At 42.1% G+C, this 16512-nt stretch overlaps 1 protein-coding gene across 1 annotated transcript; it reads left to right on the plus strand.

The window, feature by feature from the left end:
• Window positions 1-1832: 1832 nt before the first annotated feature.
• Window positions 1833-16329, plus strand: UGP2 (UDP-glucose pyrophosphorylase 2). The gene is made up of 9 exons (XM_009069592.1): window positions 1833-1958; window positions 2485-2592; window positions 9460-9645; window positions 11057-11190; window positions 11772-12069; window positions 13098-13295; window positions 13483-13725; window positions 14205-14309; window positions 15245-16329. Exons 1-9 carry the CDS (start codon window positions 1845-1847, stop codon window positions 15350-15352), a joined length of 1494 nt encoding a protein of 497 aa, XP_009067840.1. The 5' UTR covers window positions 1833-1844; the 3' UTR covers window positions 15353-16329.
• Window positions 16330-16512: the final 183 nt, after the last annotated feature.

Below are 16512 nucleotides of genomic sequence, written 5' to 3' on the forward strand. Positions count from 1 at the left end.
AACTAGGACATTATCATGGATATTACTTAGTGTCTAAATGTTTTTATCTGGTAGATGCAAGTCTTTTGGCTAATGTGGGCAAACAAGCTTTTCTTACTTACATGGTAGCCTGGGAGAGTTGCTGGCTGGCTCTGCCTTCCTCAGCCCCAGTGTGGTTAGCAGCACGACTGAGTGTCTCTGCTGAGCACTTGGGATTTGCAGAGTTCCTTCTGAGATGTGTTGCATCACACTGGGAGGTTCAGATATTTTACAGGCTGATGAACTGTGAGAAATGGCCACTGTTGTTGCTGTAACAGAAGTCGTGTATTATAACATGTTGCAGGGAGGATTACAAACATATGAAAGCATTTCCTAGCAGTTGTTTCGGTGTGCATCAACACAAACTGTGTGAATGAAAAGACAGTATGTGTAGCAGTTTGATATGAAAGTATTAAGCTGGTAGAGACCTCCTTGTTTTTCTGCAGGAAAAAGTGCTTCCTGATGAAGAGCTGTCTGTGTTTTTACACATTTGACCCGGAAAGATAAGCCTAACAGGCTTTCAGCTCTTACCTGCTTTTACTACTAAATGAAGCATTTGATTAAAAAAGAACCTATTGTTCATGGTACTGTTCATCTTGAGCTGGCGTTTTCCCGTGTTGCACCACACATAGTATGTGCACTGCAGCACTTGTCTGTCTTTTTTTTTTTTTTTTTTTTTTTCCTCCCTCCCCTACCTGCAAAACAGTGCAGTCAGGAAAATGGCTTCTGTGAGCTTCAAAGCAAGGATTACATACTGTCGCTGAGGCTGGGGAACACTTTGCTTGAAAAAATAAAATAAAATCAAAATTGTAATAAAATGAGCTATCTCTGCCTTTCTCTCAGGCATTCTCAATAGAAGAGCCTTTCATGCATGTTCTTAATAAGTGAACTTTAAATGCAGATTCCTCTTCTAACAATGTTTTCTGTCAGTGTTGCTCTGTTTGCTTGCAAAGTTCTCTCCTGTCCCTTTTTTGCACTAGTATTCAGGGTGTTTCTAAAATCCAGCTATATTTGGCAATACATCACTCTCTGTGTTACAGGGAAGTGATTACTCAAGGGATTTGGCAGAAATTAAATTAACTGAGGTCTTTAGAGAACATACTCAGAATGTCTTTTGAGAACACACTCGCTTCAGATGCTTTCTCTTGGAAAAGAAGGTTGTGTTCTCTCCCAGTTCTTTCTGCGGATAGACTTTATAGATCATTTGTGTATTTACTTTGTTTCACATTATGGAGCTTTTCACTTTCAAAAGCAAAACAAATGCTGAAGTGATAGACAACCCAATTTTCTGGGTTGCTTAGTAACTGAAATGTGTGCTGTAGTGTGAAAATACGATAAAGTAAGGAAATATTTACTGGAACAAACAGAAAATCGTGTGAGAGTGCTCTGTATAAATAATTAAAGCATATGTTTTTATTTGCTTATGTGAACAGAAGGATACCCTCGATCACAATGTTCTATGCACAAGAAGTTTCTTGGTGAAAAGCTTTTTCACACCTTTACTTGCTAAAGTGTGTTGGTGCAGTAGGATGTGAATTCTCTAGCAAAAAAAGTACACTGCTGTGGATTTTGGGGCACTTGGGGTTCTTCTGAGTTTTGAGAGAAGGGTCATTATTCTTTGTGCCCAATTTAAGGTCTGCTCTCCAAGTAACTAAGAACAAAGACTTTAGATTCCTGGAATGCTAGCACAGTGATAAAACAAGACTAGATTATATGACTTTTAAAGAAAATTGAAGGCTATTTGAGTCTAAACAAGCTAGTTTTCTTTTTTCTTTCCTCCTCTTTTAATATGTATTTTTATTTTTATTCAAGATTTCAGCAAAGCAATGTCTCAAGCTGGCTCCTCACAGTTTCAGGAAGTCATTCGACAAGAGTTGGAGTATTCAATGAAAGTAGAACTTGATAAGATACTTGCAACTGCACATTCAAATGAGATAGAGGTAAGGAGCATGGAGTGGGTGCAACTCAGAGCACAAGAAATTAGACACTTGAGGCAAATATTAGATAAGAAGGTAAATCACAGATTACAAGATCCTTGTTTTTTTGGGACACACTCTCATCCTGTGTGGAAGAATAGCCTGGATGCAGTGTCAGTAGAAGACTTTCAGTTCCCTATAAACTGGGAGACAGAGTTATTAGGTGTTCAGTCATCTTTAGTTATTAAAGGTTCTATGTAATCTTCAATGGATTACAAAAAGGCAGGGTAAAGCTGTTATCTTAAAGATTGGCCCAAATTGTAGTAGTTATGGTTTTGAAAAGACTTGTGTAGGTATCCAGGTTGGTTCTGTACCTTGAGTTTTAGTGAGAATGAGCTTTTAGTACCTTCTAGAATTTGACTGAAGTTTTAGCATGTCTACTCCAGTGCTGATGAAATGACTCTTGTGAATAGATTGTACATCAGTTTGTTGAAATGCTTCTGTGATTGCATTCAATACCAGCATTAACTAACACGTTTCTTCTTTGTAGCACACTAAAAAGGACCTGGAAGGATTTAAGAAGCTATTTCATAGATTCCTGCAAGAAAAAGGACCATCTGTGGACTGGGGGAAGATCCAGAGACCTCCAGAAGATTCTGTAAGTTGCAGTGAAATGACAGTCTTTAAGGAATGTAAAACTGGTAATCGCTACTCGAGGCAAATGATGTATTCAGCTATGAAATGGATCTGTCTTCCGTGGGTCTTGTAGGACAACACTTTGGGTTCTAACTGAAAAATAATTATTTGGTGACATATGTGTATGTGTTCCTGAACATCAGGTTCTGCTTAATGTATGTGCCTAGTTATTTGGTGTTGTTTTGTTAGCTGCTCTTTGATCAGAGGAACAAACTGGGACAGATGCCACTGTACCATTTGGTACCTTCTCTGGAGTAAATGGGAATTTGTGTTAGAGGGGAAGCAGGTAAGAGCCTCATTGTTCCCATTTTCCTCCTGCCTGTAAAAGAAGGTTGCACATCTCGGATGAGATGTGGTGCATTACACTAAATAATTTGAAAGGGACATATGGCAAGTGGGCTGGGTAATAGAGCTCATTTAGCAACTTCTGTAACCTACAGCAGCTCAGGGAAAGCCAGGGATCTGAAATAAGGAGCTGAGTGTGGGGGGTTTGCAGTGTAATTTTCTAATGTCATCTGTGTTGTTGTGACTTACAACCTGTAACTTGAGCTGCTGCTGAAAAAGCACTATGTATTTTTTCAGCACCGCTTAGTAGCGAAATAAATGCTTCATATTAAGCCTAACCTCATTTTATTGATTCATCTGTGGCCCTAGGCTGTCCTTTTGACTCTTGTGTAACTAATGGTGTAGTTGTGCTACAAATTCTTGCTTTTCCCAGCATAGTGATCTTGGCATATTGCAGGACTTCTGTGTCTTCACAGGTTTGTGGTTTCTCTTAGCCTCTCTGTGTGATTCAATCGAGGCTCTGTTTCCAACTGAAAGGCAGGCTGTCCAGCTACTTCCAGTGCTGCTCTATAAAGCATTGAAGAATGATGCTGTTTTAGAGCAAGTCTAGGGTTTTTCCAAGGTTGAGTGTTTTCTTTTAACTTCGAAAACATGTGATGACTCTCTTTTCTGTATTGTAACACTGTTGCTATGGGAAGAAAAGTCCATCCTCAGTGAAGAGGCTCAGGTGAGAAACTGGAGTTCTGGATAAGATGACTTACAAGGCTGAAGAAAAGGGGATTGCCTTAGTGTAGAGGGGCTGAGACTCTGAGGAGTGATAGGTCTTTTAAATATGTAGAAAGGTTACGACAATGAAAGGAATAAACTGTTCCCTGTGTCAAGATAAAGCCTGGGATTAAATTACAGAAATTTGATGCTAATGAATGGGTTGCTTTGTGGGAAGGAAGACCTATTGTTTGTTTTTAAAGTTTTGCACACCTTTAGTGGGAAAACTTCCAAGTTCTGTAAAGGACTGAAAATGACCGAGTAGAACATGGGGAACAAATGTCAAACAGGAGGGTTATGGTAAAGCACTGAAATAAACTGATGGGAGATTCCCAGGCATGGCAGGCTGTTAAAAAAGAACTAAGGCAGGGGTCTAACTTGGTCACAGAGGGCTGAAGGGAGGAAGGCAGGATTCAAAAGAGTACCTCTCTTCCCTATGGCCTCTGCTTCTCAAGTGTGTCCCTGTGCTATGTAGCAACTTTTGAGAAGGGAGAGCAAGAAAGACAAGAATTCTGTAAAACTGGGTCACTTCTGGTCAGGTGAGATGCATGCATGATCTTGAATGGAATTTTGCTTCCTAGTGTGAACTCCAAATCATACTTGGTAAATTCCACAGAAGTAAGCTAGGACAAAATATCAGCATACAAACTTTCTTCCATGCCTTCTTCACTTCATAGTAAACATATCTTTGTTTAGGATGATATCCAGACTTCCAGATTTGACAAGAGGATGGTTGAGCATTCTCAAAAACTGAGAGCAAAATTAAATTTCTTGAGTAAAAATACTCTTTTTTTTTTCCTGATCATAGGAGTTCCATTTCCCTACCCTCCTCAAATGCTGCTCATATCTACCCTGCCTCCACCTCCTTTTTAATACATCTGTCATGTCAGGGACATACTGTGGAAAGTGAAATGTGTCTTATATGAAACCCTTTCCAAGTGACCTTTGCCCAAATTGTTCTTTGCTGAGGGGTATGACTTGTGGCATTATTAGATAAAAGTTGGTTTCTTAAAGACCAGGATTTTGGAATTATTAGTTTAGCTGATGTGGGTAAGGAGAGTCTGAGCTCCTAGGAGGGGTAAAGAGGGATAATTTTTGAAGGACTGCAGTACTGAGCTCTTTGGGACAAGTATCCATCTGTGAACAACTGAGTGCTTCTGTTCAGTTCCAGCTGAGTTTTCTTTTCCTAGCTGTGAAACCTCACAGCATATTCTCCTCCTGGTCTTGTTAGAACAGCACAGAGGTTGGTACACAAGACTTGTTTGCTGGCAGTCTTGCAAGTAATTTATAATGGCTTGTATGGATGACCTTGTTTTATGAGGTGGTGGGGGGCTTGGAGTTTCTCACACTGCAAGGATCATGGCCTAGAAAGCACCAACTTGCTCCCCCCAGTGTGAATTTATTTGCCTGTGATTGTTTAGGAGAATTGGTTTGCTGCTGAGAGTTCTGGCAAATATAATCTTCATCTAGATCCCTAGGAGAGCAAAAAAGCATCTGTTTAGATATGTGTGTAGACATGCAGACATGCATGTGTATCTGCAAACAGAGATGCCCAAAAATGTGCCAAAGTGTGGCATTGTTGCTTTTTTGGTTTATTTAGCAACTTACAAAAGTTCTTGAATAGTTTCTTGGATTTATAGGCTTTGTATTTATTTTTTTTTAATGTAAACTACTCGTGTTTTTCAGATTAGGTGGGAAAGGTGTTTCAGGCTTTTGCCCAATTCCAAGGGACTCTGTTATGCAGGAAGAAAACTTCTGATTAGGCTTCCGTAGGTTAACTAGTGTGTTACCTGTTGTATGTGCTCTTTAAGTGTAGCTTTCTGCTTTTTCCTGAAGCATGTGATAAGGTAAAGGCTCCTGACAGTAAACTGAAACAGAAATTGCTGCTTTACAATATTCCTCCATTTTTCTCTGCAATGGGAAATTTCATCCCTGACCTCCTTGTTTTCAGTGTGACAACTAACACTGATGATGGTAACAGAAGATTGAACCCATTTCACACTACCTTGGTAAACCTATGACTTTTTTTTCTTTCCAGATGCTTTGCTTCCATATATCCAAGGGCTTGCAGTGATAGCTCACATAGCTAGGACCCATTACTGTTGCAGACTCCAGAGAAGAAAGTACACTTAGAGTGGCAGTTAACAGGGAGAGGAGGTTGGACATGGCAAGTGTAACTTAATCCCTTCGATGTAGATTACAGCAATCTGTTTGTTTGAATTGGAAGCAATAGCAAAGTCCTGCTGGGAGGCCTCTGAGAGAACTGCAGTGATCAAGTTAACTTCAGAACAGCAATGCAAAACCTCATCTGGAATGTAAAGAGAGCATCTGAAGTGAGTGTGAAAGGAGCTTGTCTTTTAGAGCCTCTTTATTTTGTCCTCAGTGGTTGGATTCTTGTCTGCAGCTCAGGTTGTCATCTCAGTGAACTGTACCGTGTAGGAAAAGAGTGCTATGCCCTTAATCGAAAGCAAAACATCTTCCTAATCTTCAGCTTTGGAAAACAGGCTTTAAGGGTTCATAGAATCATAGAGTGGTTTGGAAGGGACCTTAAAGCTCATCTAGTTCCAGCCCCCTGTAATGGGCAGGGACACATTCTACTAGACTAGGTTGCTCCAAGCCCCATCCAACCTGTCCTTGAACACTGCCAGAGATGGGGCAGCCACAGCTTTGATGGGTGATCTGTTCCACTGCTTTACCACCCTCTGAGTGGTTTTTCTTAAGATCTAATATAAATCTCTCCTCTTCTAGCTTGAAACCATTCCCCCTTGTCCTATCCCTATTGGCCTGTGTAAAAAGCTGCTCTTCCTCTGTAAGCCCCCTGGAAGGCTTCTGTAAGGTCTCCCCAAAGCCTTCTCTTCTCCAGGCTGACCAACCCCAGTGCTCTCATCCTGTCCTCACAGGAGAGCTGTTCTATCCCTCTGATCATCTTTGTGGCTCTGTTCTGCCCTTGCTCTAACAGGTCCATGTGTTTCTGTGCTGAGGACTCCCGAGCTGGATGCAGCACTGCAGGTTGGGGTCTCATGTGGGCAGAGACCTCTTCACTTGGTGCTATTTCTCGAACTGTCCCTCAGTGCTGACTAAATATTTCCATGTTGTGCTGTTAGTAGATATTAACTAATATGGGTGTATTCTTTTCCGGTCTACCCACGATGACTGCCCTGATGCTCATTTTGTCTGTCTCTGACAAACTCTTGCAAGCCTCCTTGCAGTAGGAGGACATTTCCGAAATCTGTTAGTCAAACTCCCAACGTTGCCTCACGCAAACTGTTCTGAAAAATCACTTCTGTAACATTGGCTGCAAAACAAAAGAAGCTGCATATGTCATCTTAGAACAGTCCAAACCACAGCTGTGAGGCATGTCTCAAGTGAGTAACGCTGTGCTCATGCATCTGTAAGCCATGTCATTCCCACCTTGGTTTTTTCCTGAAGAATTTCCCCATTAGCACTTACTTGTCAAGTCTCCTGTTCCAAACCCTAGGAGCAAGAACTGATTTTTATTACTATGGAGCACTTCTTACACTTGTATACATGCTTGTAGATGATGAGGTGGTTCTTCGTATTAGTGCCTACACATGACTGGAACTGGCAGATGATAGCGCTGGCATCTAGCAATCCTGATGCTGCAATGTTCCTGCTGGAACTGGAGCTCTTGACATTTGTTATTCTCTAAATTAAAGACCCTATAAGATCCAGGGCTTCATTTCCAAGTTGTCATTTCCAGTGCTTCTGCCAGAAGAAACTGAAACAGTTAGGCTGAGTCAAATTTTGTGTTGCAACTCATTCAAGATCCAGAGTCCTTGATGGAGAGCCTGGATGGAACTGTTAAATTCTTCCACATTTTTACTCTGGGCTTTTTGCATAAGCTGGTTTCAAGCATGATAGTGAAGGCATGGAAGGGTAGCTGGCACTTTAGGAAAAAGTGATTTTTTTGAGGCAGTTTGGTCCTGAACTGAGTGTCAGACTTTGCTTTTTGGGAGTGAGGCAAGAAGAACGTAATGAGACTTGAAAGTTGAGATAATTTTTTTGGATGTTCAGACAATGTCTGAACATCATGGGTGTGACTCCCATCCCACCCAGCTACAATCCATTTACTGTCTAATACGGAGTGTTGCTGATCTTGGAGTGGATGGGAAGCAGTAAATCCGAGTGTAAATCTCTGTAGGTCCTGCTGGTAGCAAATTGTTCATTAAGCTTCCTGATAGACCTTCAGTACATTAAAATCAGTGTTTATCTGTTCGTTAACGAGAAGAACAGCTGGTTTTCAAGGTGTCTGTCCAGCCTGAGCACAGTCTCTTTTTGACAAAGCACAGCAAGATTCTGCTTTTTGTGCGCTTCTGTTCCTGAAAAGTTCTTGGAACTTTGGACAGAAGTTCCTGTGTATGTCCTCTGTGAAATGGCAGTGATTGTGTTACTGCTTTCTGTCTGAGCCACAAGAATGCCACATGGAGTGATCTTATCTTTAAATATATCCTATAAGCTTTTCAGATCCCAGAAGGCAGAATTTCCCTAATGTGAGGGATCTGCTCTAATCTGCTGCCTGCAGTGTACTGGAATGCTGGAATTGCGTAAACTCTCCTCTCTACCCTCACACTTCCCAGTAAGAAATATGACTCTTGTTCCAGTGCAGTGTGAATTTCCATCTGAACCCCAGCATGACTTGCCTGAAGCAAACACAGTTCTGAAAACTACTCTTTGTTTTTGGAAATCAGCCGTGGATCTTACACATCCCTTATCAGTTAAAATCATTTTCTTGCAGCTAGAGTACACAGAACACTGAAACACCAATGCTTTTCTTCAAAAGAAAATCTCTAGAAGGGCAGGCTAAAGGATGATTGTATTGATTCTGCTCTAACAGTTTTGGCATGATTCTTACCATGGCATTATCTCTTTGACTTCGGTGCTTTGGATTAGGAGACGAGCGATGCCTAATGTGAGGCATACTGTCATTACAAGCCTGATTTTGCTCTCCCATCACTAGCCCCAGATGTAGCCCAGACTGTTCATAAACCTGTAGGAAATAGCTGTCAGTGAGACAGAAGACTTGCTGCAAGGTTTATTGTGAGCTGGATGAACACATCCTGAAAACAGCAGGATAAGAACTAGCTCCTTCTTCCTCTTTGTAGCATGCTGTTGAGAGAGATGACTTATTATATTGGTGTAGCAGTTGGAATAAAAATTGGTTTAGACTGAGTCAAAGAACCAACCTTTTGCCAAGATTGTTGCCTTTGACAACCTCAGGGCAAAGTATCAATAAAATCTGTGAGTTTAATCTGCTCAGGGAAGGAAGGTTGTATCCCCTGCATGCAAGGCCTGGGCTCTTAAACTGTGGCCTGACTGAAGTGTGATCGTACTGGGGCGGTGAGTTTTCTGGCTTCCAAGAAAACTCCCTCTCCTTCTGCAGGACAAGAGGAGGGTTGTGATAAGTGGCATAACTGGCCTGACTTCTTCCTTACCCCTCTTTACCAATGAGTCAGTTCTCTGAACCTGGAAGAGCAGACAGAGTCATCTTCTCATCTGAATGGAGCTGAGGGTGACCAGTGTCACAAAGTCTGTAGAACCTCTCAAGGAAAGAGGTTATTGTAGTAACGAATCAGGTTACTTGTATCCTAACAAATCAGGTTGTCATGGACTCGTTTTGCAGATGTTCTTTAGTGTCATAAAGCACATAAATAAATGCGAGTTTTATCACCAGATTTTAAGTTTTGGAAGTTTTTAGGAGAAAGCACTTTCCTGCCAAGTATCTGACTGCTGGTTTCTATTTTTATTTTTTTTCCCCCAGATCCAGCCCTATGAGAAGATCAAGGCCCGAGGCCTTCCTGATAACATTGCTTCTGTCTTGAACAAGCTGGTGGTTGTGAAACTCAATGGAGGCCTGGGCACAAGCATGGGTTGTAAAGGCCCAAAGAGTCTTATTGGGGTGCGAAATGAGAACACCTTCTTGGATCTGACAGTTCAGCAGATTGAGGTAACATTTGATGAGCTTTTCTTTCTGCGTTGGAGGAAGCAAGACACACTGAGCTGCTCCTGCATGACCTTTTAAGAGGGATCACAGTGGAGGCTTGCCAAAAGGGAGAGAGGGAAACAAGGTCTAGTCACAGTGCTGGGGTGAAGTAGAGAATTCCTTTGGGAAGAATAGACATAAAAGGGACAGAGCAATCTGAGACTGAACTCTGTCCACTCCACACATGTGTGATCCAGCCTGTGCACACCAACATGGACAGTGGAAATTGTGTCCAGAAACACAAGCAGCCACATTGTAGAGCTCCTCTGGCCCAAGTGACTAACTTCTGGGCTTGTTTCCGACTCCTCCAGCTGCAAGTTATTTTTTTTTAAAAAATTTTTTATGTGCATGAGAACAAAGCTCTTCATAGCAGCTCCAAGTTCCTTATCAAATTAAAACTCTCATGATGGAAGTGATTGCTGCCATTTTCCTCTGAAGAAAGAAGAGTAAAAGAAAATAGCAGCTGCTGGTGTTAGGACATTTCAGCTTATGTTTTTAATGCTGAATATTCCTATTACAGCAGATAATGAAGATAGTCATTAGGGCAGGAAATTGGGTGTGCCTGTTCTGTAGTTTCTGGGGAGCCAACAATTTTTACTTCAGTGTGGTGTTTGTTTGGAGTGACTTTCCCACGCCTGTTGGTTCTATAGCAGACGTAAATTCACACCCAACTGATGCAGTCTTTTCTCCAGAGGGTCATTGTGGAAGTCTCTGACTCCACCAAAAGGTAGTGATCCCAAGCACTCTCCAGCAGATAAGGGTGAGCTGATACATAATGCTTATAACTCACTGAAATGTCTGGTTGTTTTTTTCCTGCACACTCTATTTTAGCTGGAACACTGTCATGATCTCCAGTTTTTTGCCTTTGCCATGCACATGGAAATGCTCTTATGTATTTCAGCTCCATTCTATAGGTTCCCAAATAACTGGCATGGTGACATTTCATTCACTATGTACTCTTGATAATGTTGTCCCTCCTGTAGCCTGCCAAGAAGGCTCAGAAGTGCTTTACTGTGCAGAGATGGTTTTGGAAATGTCACCTTGACAGACTGTGACAATTTGAGGCCTTTTGTAATCAACAGTAGCAAAAACTTAAAGTGATCGTTTTGTGGTGTTTTGCTTTTTGAATTTTAAATCTCGATGCAGGTTTAAAAATGTAAGACTCATTAAAGTTAATATGGGCCTTATCTTTACGACTAACAAGGATTTATTTTCCTTTACCTGATTTATTATCCTGTCAGCATAAGTGAATCTCTCTTTTCTCTCATGCATTTATTACTTCCGGTCTGTTCTAACTTCTTTTTCCCAAAACCTTAGGTGTCAGGAGTTAAAGTTAATGATACATGCTGAATTTACCCTTTATTTTCCACCTCAGCATTTAAACAAATCCTACAACACCGATGTTCCTCTGGTTCTCATGAATTCCTTCAACACTGACGACGACACAAAGAAAATCCTGCAGAAATACAGCCACAGCCGTGTGAAGATATATACTTTTAATCAAAGCAGGTATCAAAAAGCTTCTCCACTTGGGGTAAAAAGGAAATCTAGTTTGTGTTTCTCTGTATTCCAAACGGGGTGAGTTTTAGTTTAAGGTGCTGGGGCAGCAACAGTGTCTTCTGTACCTGTGTTCAGTGTATTGTGAGTATCTTTGAGACTGAAACGTCAGGGTGTTGGGCAGAGTCAAGAGCAATGTATTAAAATTGGGGAGAAGGGAGTGTGTGGCCTCAGTTTCTAAGAAATGTGCCAGTAGTGGTGTGCTGGATGCTGGCCATGTGATTCTTGAGTGTGCTTTTAGGGTCCTTGGACTCTGGAGGGAGACAGAACATGGTTCCTTATCAAGAACAAACTCAAATCCATGTGGCTGCTGGGGTCAGAGGTGTGCTTGGCATGCTCTGAACCTGCCTGCACAGTGTGGTCTGTGAACTGTAGCTTTAAACCCTCGAGCAGAGATTGCATTCTGTTGCTTTTCAGTGACAGCTCAGAATTTAGAAGCTGTATGGGAAAGCCCATGGAGCTGTACCTTTACTCTTTTATTTTTCTTTATGCTAGTCTGACAGTGATGAGAACTTAACCCATTGTCTTCCCAGGTATCCTAGGATTAACAAGGAAACTCTGCTGCCAATAGCCAAGGATGTGTCTTACTCAGGAGAGAACACAGAGTGCTGGTACCCTCCAGGCCACGGAGACATCTATGCCAGTTTCTATAACTCTGGTCTGCTGGATAACCTTATTGCAGAGGGGAAGGAATATATTTTTGTGTCCAATATAGATAATTTGGGTGCCACTGTGGACCTTTACATTCTTAACCATCTTATGAACCCACCCAATGGAAAACGCTGTGAATTTGTCATGGAAGTCACAAACAAAACCCGGGCAGATGTGAAGGTAAAGGCAGAGGGTGTGAGCCTGTCGGAGTGCCTGGCGTGTTGGTGATGATCCCTAGCCTCTCTGTATCCATGGATTCAGACATACATCCACTCTCCTTATAGCTATTTTAGGCACCATTTAACATATCAGCTCTGATCTAATTTGAGATGCACAAAATCAGCAAGTTTAAGAAGTTCTAATTCACGGAACAAATTGGATGTGTTTCTGGGCAGCAGCAGACAAGGACAGCCTGGGCTTGACTGAAAACAGGAGTGATTTCTGTAGGGTGCAGGTCACAATCTCTACCTTCTTCAAACTGTCAGTTATATAGGGGAGAAGCTTGAGGGTGGGAGAAAGAGCACTGAGGGCTGGGATGCAGCAGTTATGTCTACTGACCGAAAACTGCCTGAGCTACTTACCGACCTGTCAGTCGGTGATGTCTGACATTGCACAACTCCACTTGGCACAGCTGCCCTTCTGCTCCTGCCCAAGCCCCTTGACTTTGTACCAAGTCCAGGTGTGACATTTGTCAGAGGTTTATGACATGTATCAAATACTTGTGGCCTTTAGTATTTTGTCCTCTAATTGTACTTTGCCTCTGTTTTTCTAAAATGTGAGGATGTACATGATATATTTGTTTCTATATTCATTAGGGATTAAGGAAGCTCTGACTTCTATAAAAACACAAATGCACTGTAAGAATGCAGTTCAGGTTACGTAGATTTAACTTAGCTTTTTCTCTGTCATCTAGCAAAATATTGCTGAAGGTGATTTTTGACAACAGCAGCACTTGCAAAAGATTCTCAGTAACTTTCATTAAAGGAAGTAACTGTCTTGAGTGCTGAAATATGACTGGATGGTTCTGACTGTACTTTAAACACACTCTATAATTAGTAACCTGGTAGCTGGTTACTAAAAACAAGAAATGTGTTTTCTCAGAGGTTCAGCTTTAAATGCCAACAAACCAGTGCATCTGTTTGGGGTGAGGGTGGGATTTCTCTGCTTCTCATGAACAGGATTTAAAACTTGTTATTTGCCTCTTGCAGGGTGGGACGCTTACACAGTATGAAAATAAGCTGAGGCTTGTGGAGATAGCTCAGGTCCCAAAAGCACATGTGGATGAATTCAAGTCTGTGTCAAAATTCAAAATATTCAATACCAACAATTTGTGGATTGCTCTGTCTGCGATTAAAAGGCTGCAAGAGAAAAATGCCATTGACATGGAGATCATCGTTAACCCAAAGGTAATCAGCTAGGAAGGTTTGGAGGGAATGGACTCAAATGAGCTGTTAGTTTCTGGGTAGCTAACAGGCAGTGCTGCCTTCACAGAGGAGCTGCTCTGTGGGCAAGGGCAGAGCTCTGACTGATGTTTGGCTCTAGTTCCGAGTGCTGCTACCTGCTGGTTGTGTTCACGTGAGTTTTCTCTTCCAGACTCTGGATGGAGGCTTGAATGTTATCCAGCTGGAGACTGCAGTTGGTGCTGCTATTAAGAGTTTTGAGAACTCGCTGGGGATAAACGTACCTCGTAGCCGTTTTCTGCCTGTTAAGACCACATCAGATCTCTTGCTTGTGATGTCGAATTTGTACAGCCTTAACGCTGGGTCTCTAACGATGAGTGAGAAGCGGGAATTCCCAACAGTGCCTCTTGTCAAACTGGGAAGTTCTTTCACAAAGGTAAACTCGTATAGTCATACTTGGTGTTCATCTCTTTGATTAAAAAATAGAGTTTGTAACAATAAGTTAAAAGTGAGGTTTACTTTAATTTGCCTCTGCCCATCTGAGCATTGCCTTTCGCTCTTTGTAAAAAACCTGTTAGGCTGTTAGAGTACAAAGTACCTTACCATGCATATGTAACCTCGTAGTGCTGTTGGGTGCTCCTGTACCCCCTCAGCTGAGGAAGTGGAAGAGGAGTCAGGCTGTGTGTGCTCTCCAGAGCTTGCCCAGCACTGATGGGAAACTGTCCTTATTCTGCTCCTTATACTTGTCTCTGAAAGAATTTACAATACCTTGTTGCTTTCAGAGTAGCAACACTTAGATTGATACAGATGTAGATTAAAGGAAGGTTCCTAAAAGGAGTATTCAAGAGGCTCTCACACTTGTCTTAATCCGCAGATGGATTTAAAACTGTCTCAATTCTTTCCTCTTTCCAAAAGGTTCAAGATTACCTACGGAGGTTTGAAAGTATTCCAGATATGTTGGAGCTGGATCATCTCACGGTTTCAGGTGATGTTACATTTGGGAAGAATGTTTCATTAAAGGTGAGTGTGTAATTGGGATGCTCCTGCAATAAACATGAGTGATCTCTGCTTCTTGGTAATTGATCCACCTCAGTCAGTGCCTGCACACACAATCTGTAGGAGCACTCCTGGGAATTAGGTAACTGGCCCAAGGATTGCAGAGGTTGGACCATGAGCCTTGTGAAGATGTGCAGGGTGGTACTGCCACAGCTGCTGCCCTGTACAGGGAGAGATGACGTTTATCTGTGAACCTTGAGAGCACCACAGACCTTATGTCTGTTCAAACACTGCTTACAACTCTGTCCTTTGGCTTAACAAGGTGTGTCCCGCCTCACCTCCCAGACTGGCCCTACCACCCCTTTACAGGCCCCTTCTCATCAGTTTGGGGTTCTTGATTTATTAACAAATGTTGGAGCTGAGCAATTTAGTTTCTCTCTCAATTTCTTCCTTAGGATCTGGCCAATCCTAGCAGAACCTGCAGTACCCTAGGGCAATTCTACACCTGACAGCACAGTGCAGGGTGGGGCTGTACCACCCACTGCTGGCACTGGCTCACAGCTCTCCCCGTTCCCAGATCTGCCTTACAGTTGTAAGGCTGTGCTGTGACACAGTAACTGATGGGGTAACATTTTTCCAGCGAAATGCAAGGAGACATGACAAGAGCCCTTAGAGTGAGCATGTATCTTCCAAGAAGTTATTAGTTCTGCTTGTAGGCTGATAGTATCTAGCATGCTGGTAATTACAGTGTTTCCAGTAATGCATGTTTAAAATCTTTGTTCTGGGGGAAAAAAACCACCCCAAGGAGTCTGTGCAGAAACAAGACAGCTGAATGCATCCAGCCTCTGGCTGTGTTACAGCTGACACCTGACTGGTCCTCCAGACAACCTGCTCACTCCTTCCAAGTCAATAGGTAACATAAAGTTTCTAAATGCTTATTTTCTTTCCTGTAAACCCAGGGAACAGTTATCATCATTGCAAACCATGGTGACAGGATTGACATCCCAGCTGGAGCTCTACTAGAGAACAAAATTGTATCTGGCAACCTGCGGATCCTGGACCACTGAGTCCATGAGAGGGCACAGTCAGGTCTGAGGCTGCTGTGCCGAACCAGCCTCATCACGGAAGAACCTTTTAATCTTTAGAAATCTAAGTACACAGAGGGCCTATGCTTTGTCATCTTCACAGTACCCTGCAGTATTAATTTATAATTAATTTCTCTTGCTTATCTTTAAGCAGCCACATAGCGCCATGGATGTGCGTGAGTAATGCTTCAGTCCTTAAACAGATCCTGTAACTCAGTTAATATAACTTGAAGTGCAATACTGTTTGTCTTGCGGGAAGATGGACAGATCTTCTTTGATAAGAAGTTGAGGCTTGCCTCGAACATTTGGTAGTTTTGAATTGCTTGTAACTGCAGAAATGAAGCTGTGAAGCAATACAGGTGGGACAACGTGGTTAGCAACTCCTGTGACGTTTTAGGAAGGCACAGTTGAAAACCAAAAGTTTCACTACTGTTAAACAGGCTCTTCAAACCCTGTATTTCATGTGTTCACAATTTCTAGCCCTCTTCAACGCCCCCAGGCTACAAGTGGGATGCAACTATCCCAGTTGTAGGTCAGGATACTGGGGTAAGGCTGTCAATACCTCCATTTCCGTATTGTGAGAGTGGGAATCATTGGTGTCCCAAACTTGCCCAAAGAATCCAATACTTGAGAAAAATGCCTCAGTAACCATGTGTGGTGTTTGCTTTTTCACATCCCATTTCAGACTGGATCTCCTGTTAATATCTTAATCCTTGATCTGCCCTCTTTTTTCAATAAATGGATCACATTGACTACACCCATGTTCATATTGTCACAGCCATGTATGTTAATTTATCTTCTCTTGAGTAATTTCTAAATTTGTACAGGAATTGAAATCCCTGTCCTGATCACTATTGATTTCTTAATGTTTCTCTTGTATTTACATGCAGACAACTTTATTTTATAAGCTTAGTATAACACTGGTATGTATCATTAAAGAAGTTGGTCTTTAAAAACAACTGTGATTTTAGAGCTTTATTTTGACTGACAGTTAATGACATCTGTTATGCTGACAGGTGAGCGTGCCTGGCTGAGGGAGCCACAGGCACACACACACTGCAGCTCCATTCCAGTGTACACCACCAGCACAGGGTTAGGCACTCAGACTATGGACAGGGAAACAGGGGGGGGGTGACCTACAC

The sequence above is a fragment of the Acanthisitta chloris genome, unplaced genomic scaffold (genome assembly GCF_000695815.1).
Source record: "Acanthisitta chloris isolate BGI_N310 unplaced genomic scaffold, ASM69581v1 scaffold11002, whole genome shotgun sequence".
Taxonomy (NCBI): Eukaryota; Metazoa; Chordata; class Aves; order Passeriformes; family Acanthisittidae; genus Acanthisitta; species Acanthisitta chloris.

Excerpts from the sequence above, each read along its gene's own strand:
- UGP2 (XM_009069592.1), top strand. The coding sequence starts at position 1,845 with ATGTCTCAAGCTGGCTCCTCACAGTTTCAGGAAGTCATTCGACAAGAG. Across the intron at positions 2,593-9,459 it reads AGAGACCTCCAGAAGATTCT|ATCCAGCCCTATGAGAAGAT; the intron begins GTAAGTTGCAGT and ends TTTTTCCCCCAG. Across the intron at positions 11,191-11,771 it reads TATACTTTTAATCAAAGCAG|GTATCCTAGGATTAACAAGG; the intron begins GTATCAAAAAGC and ends TTGTCTTCCCAG.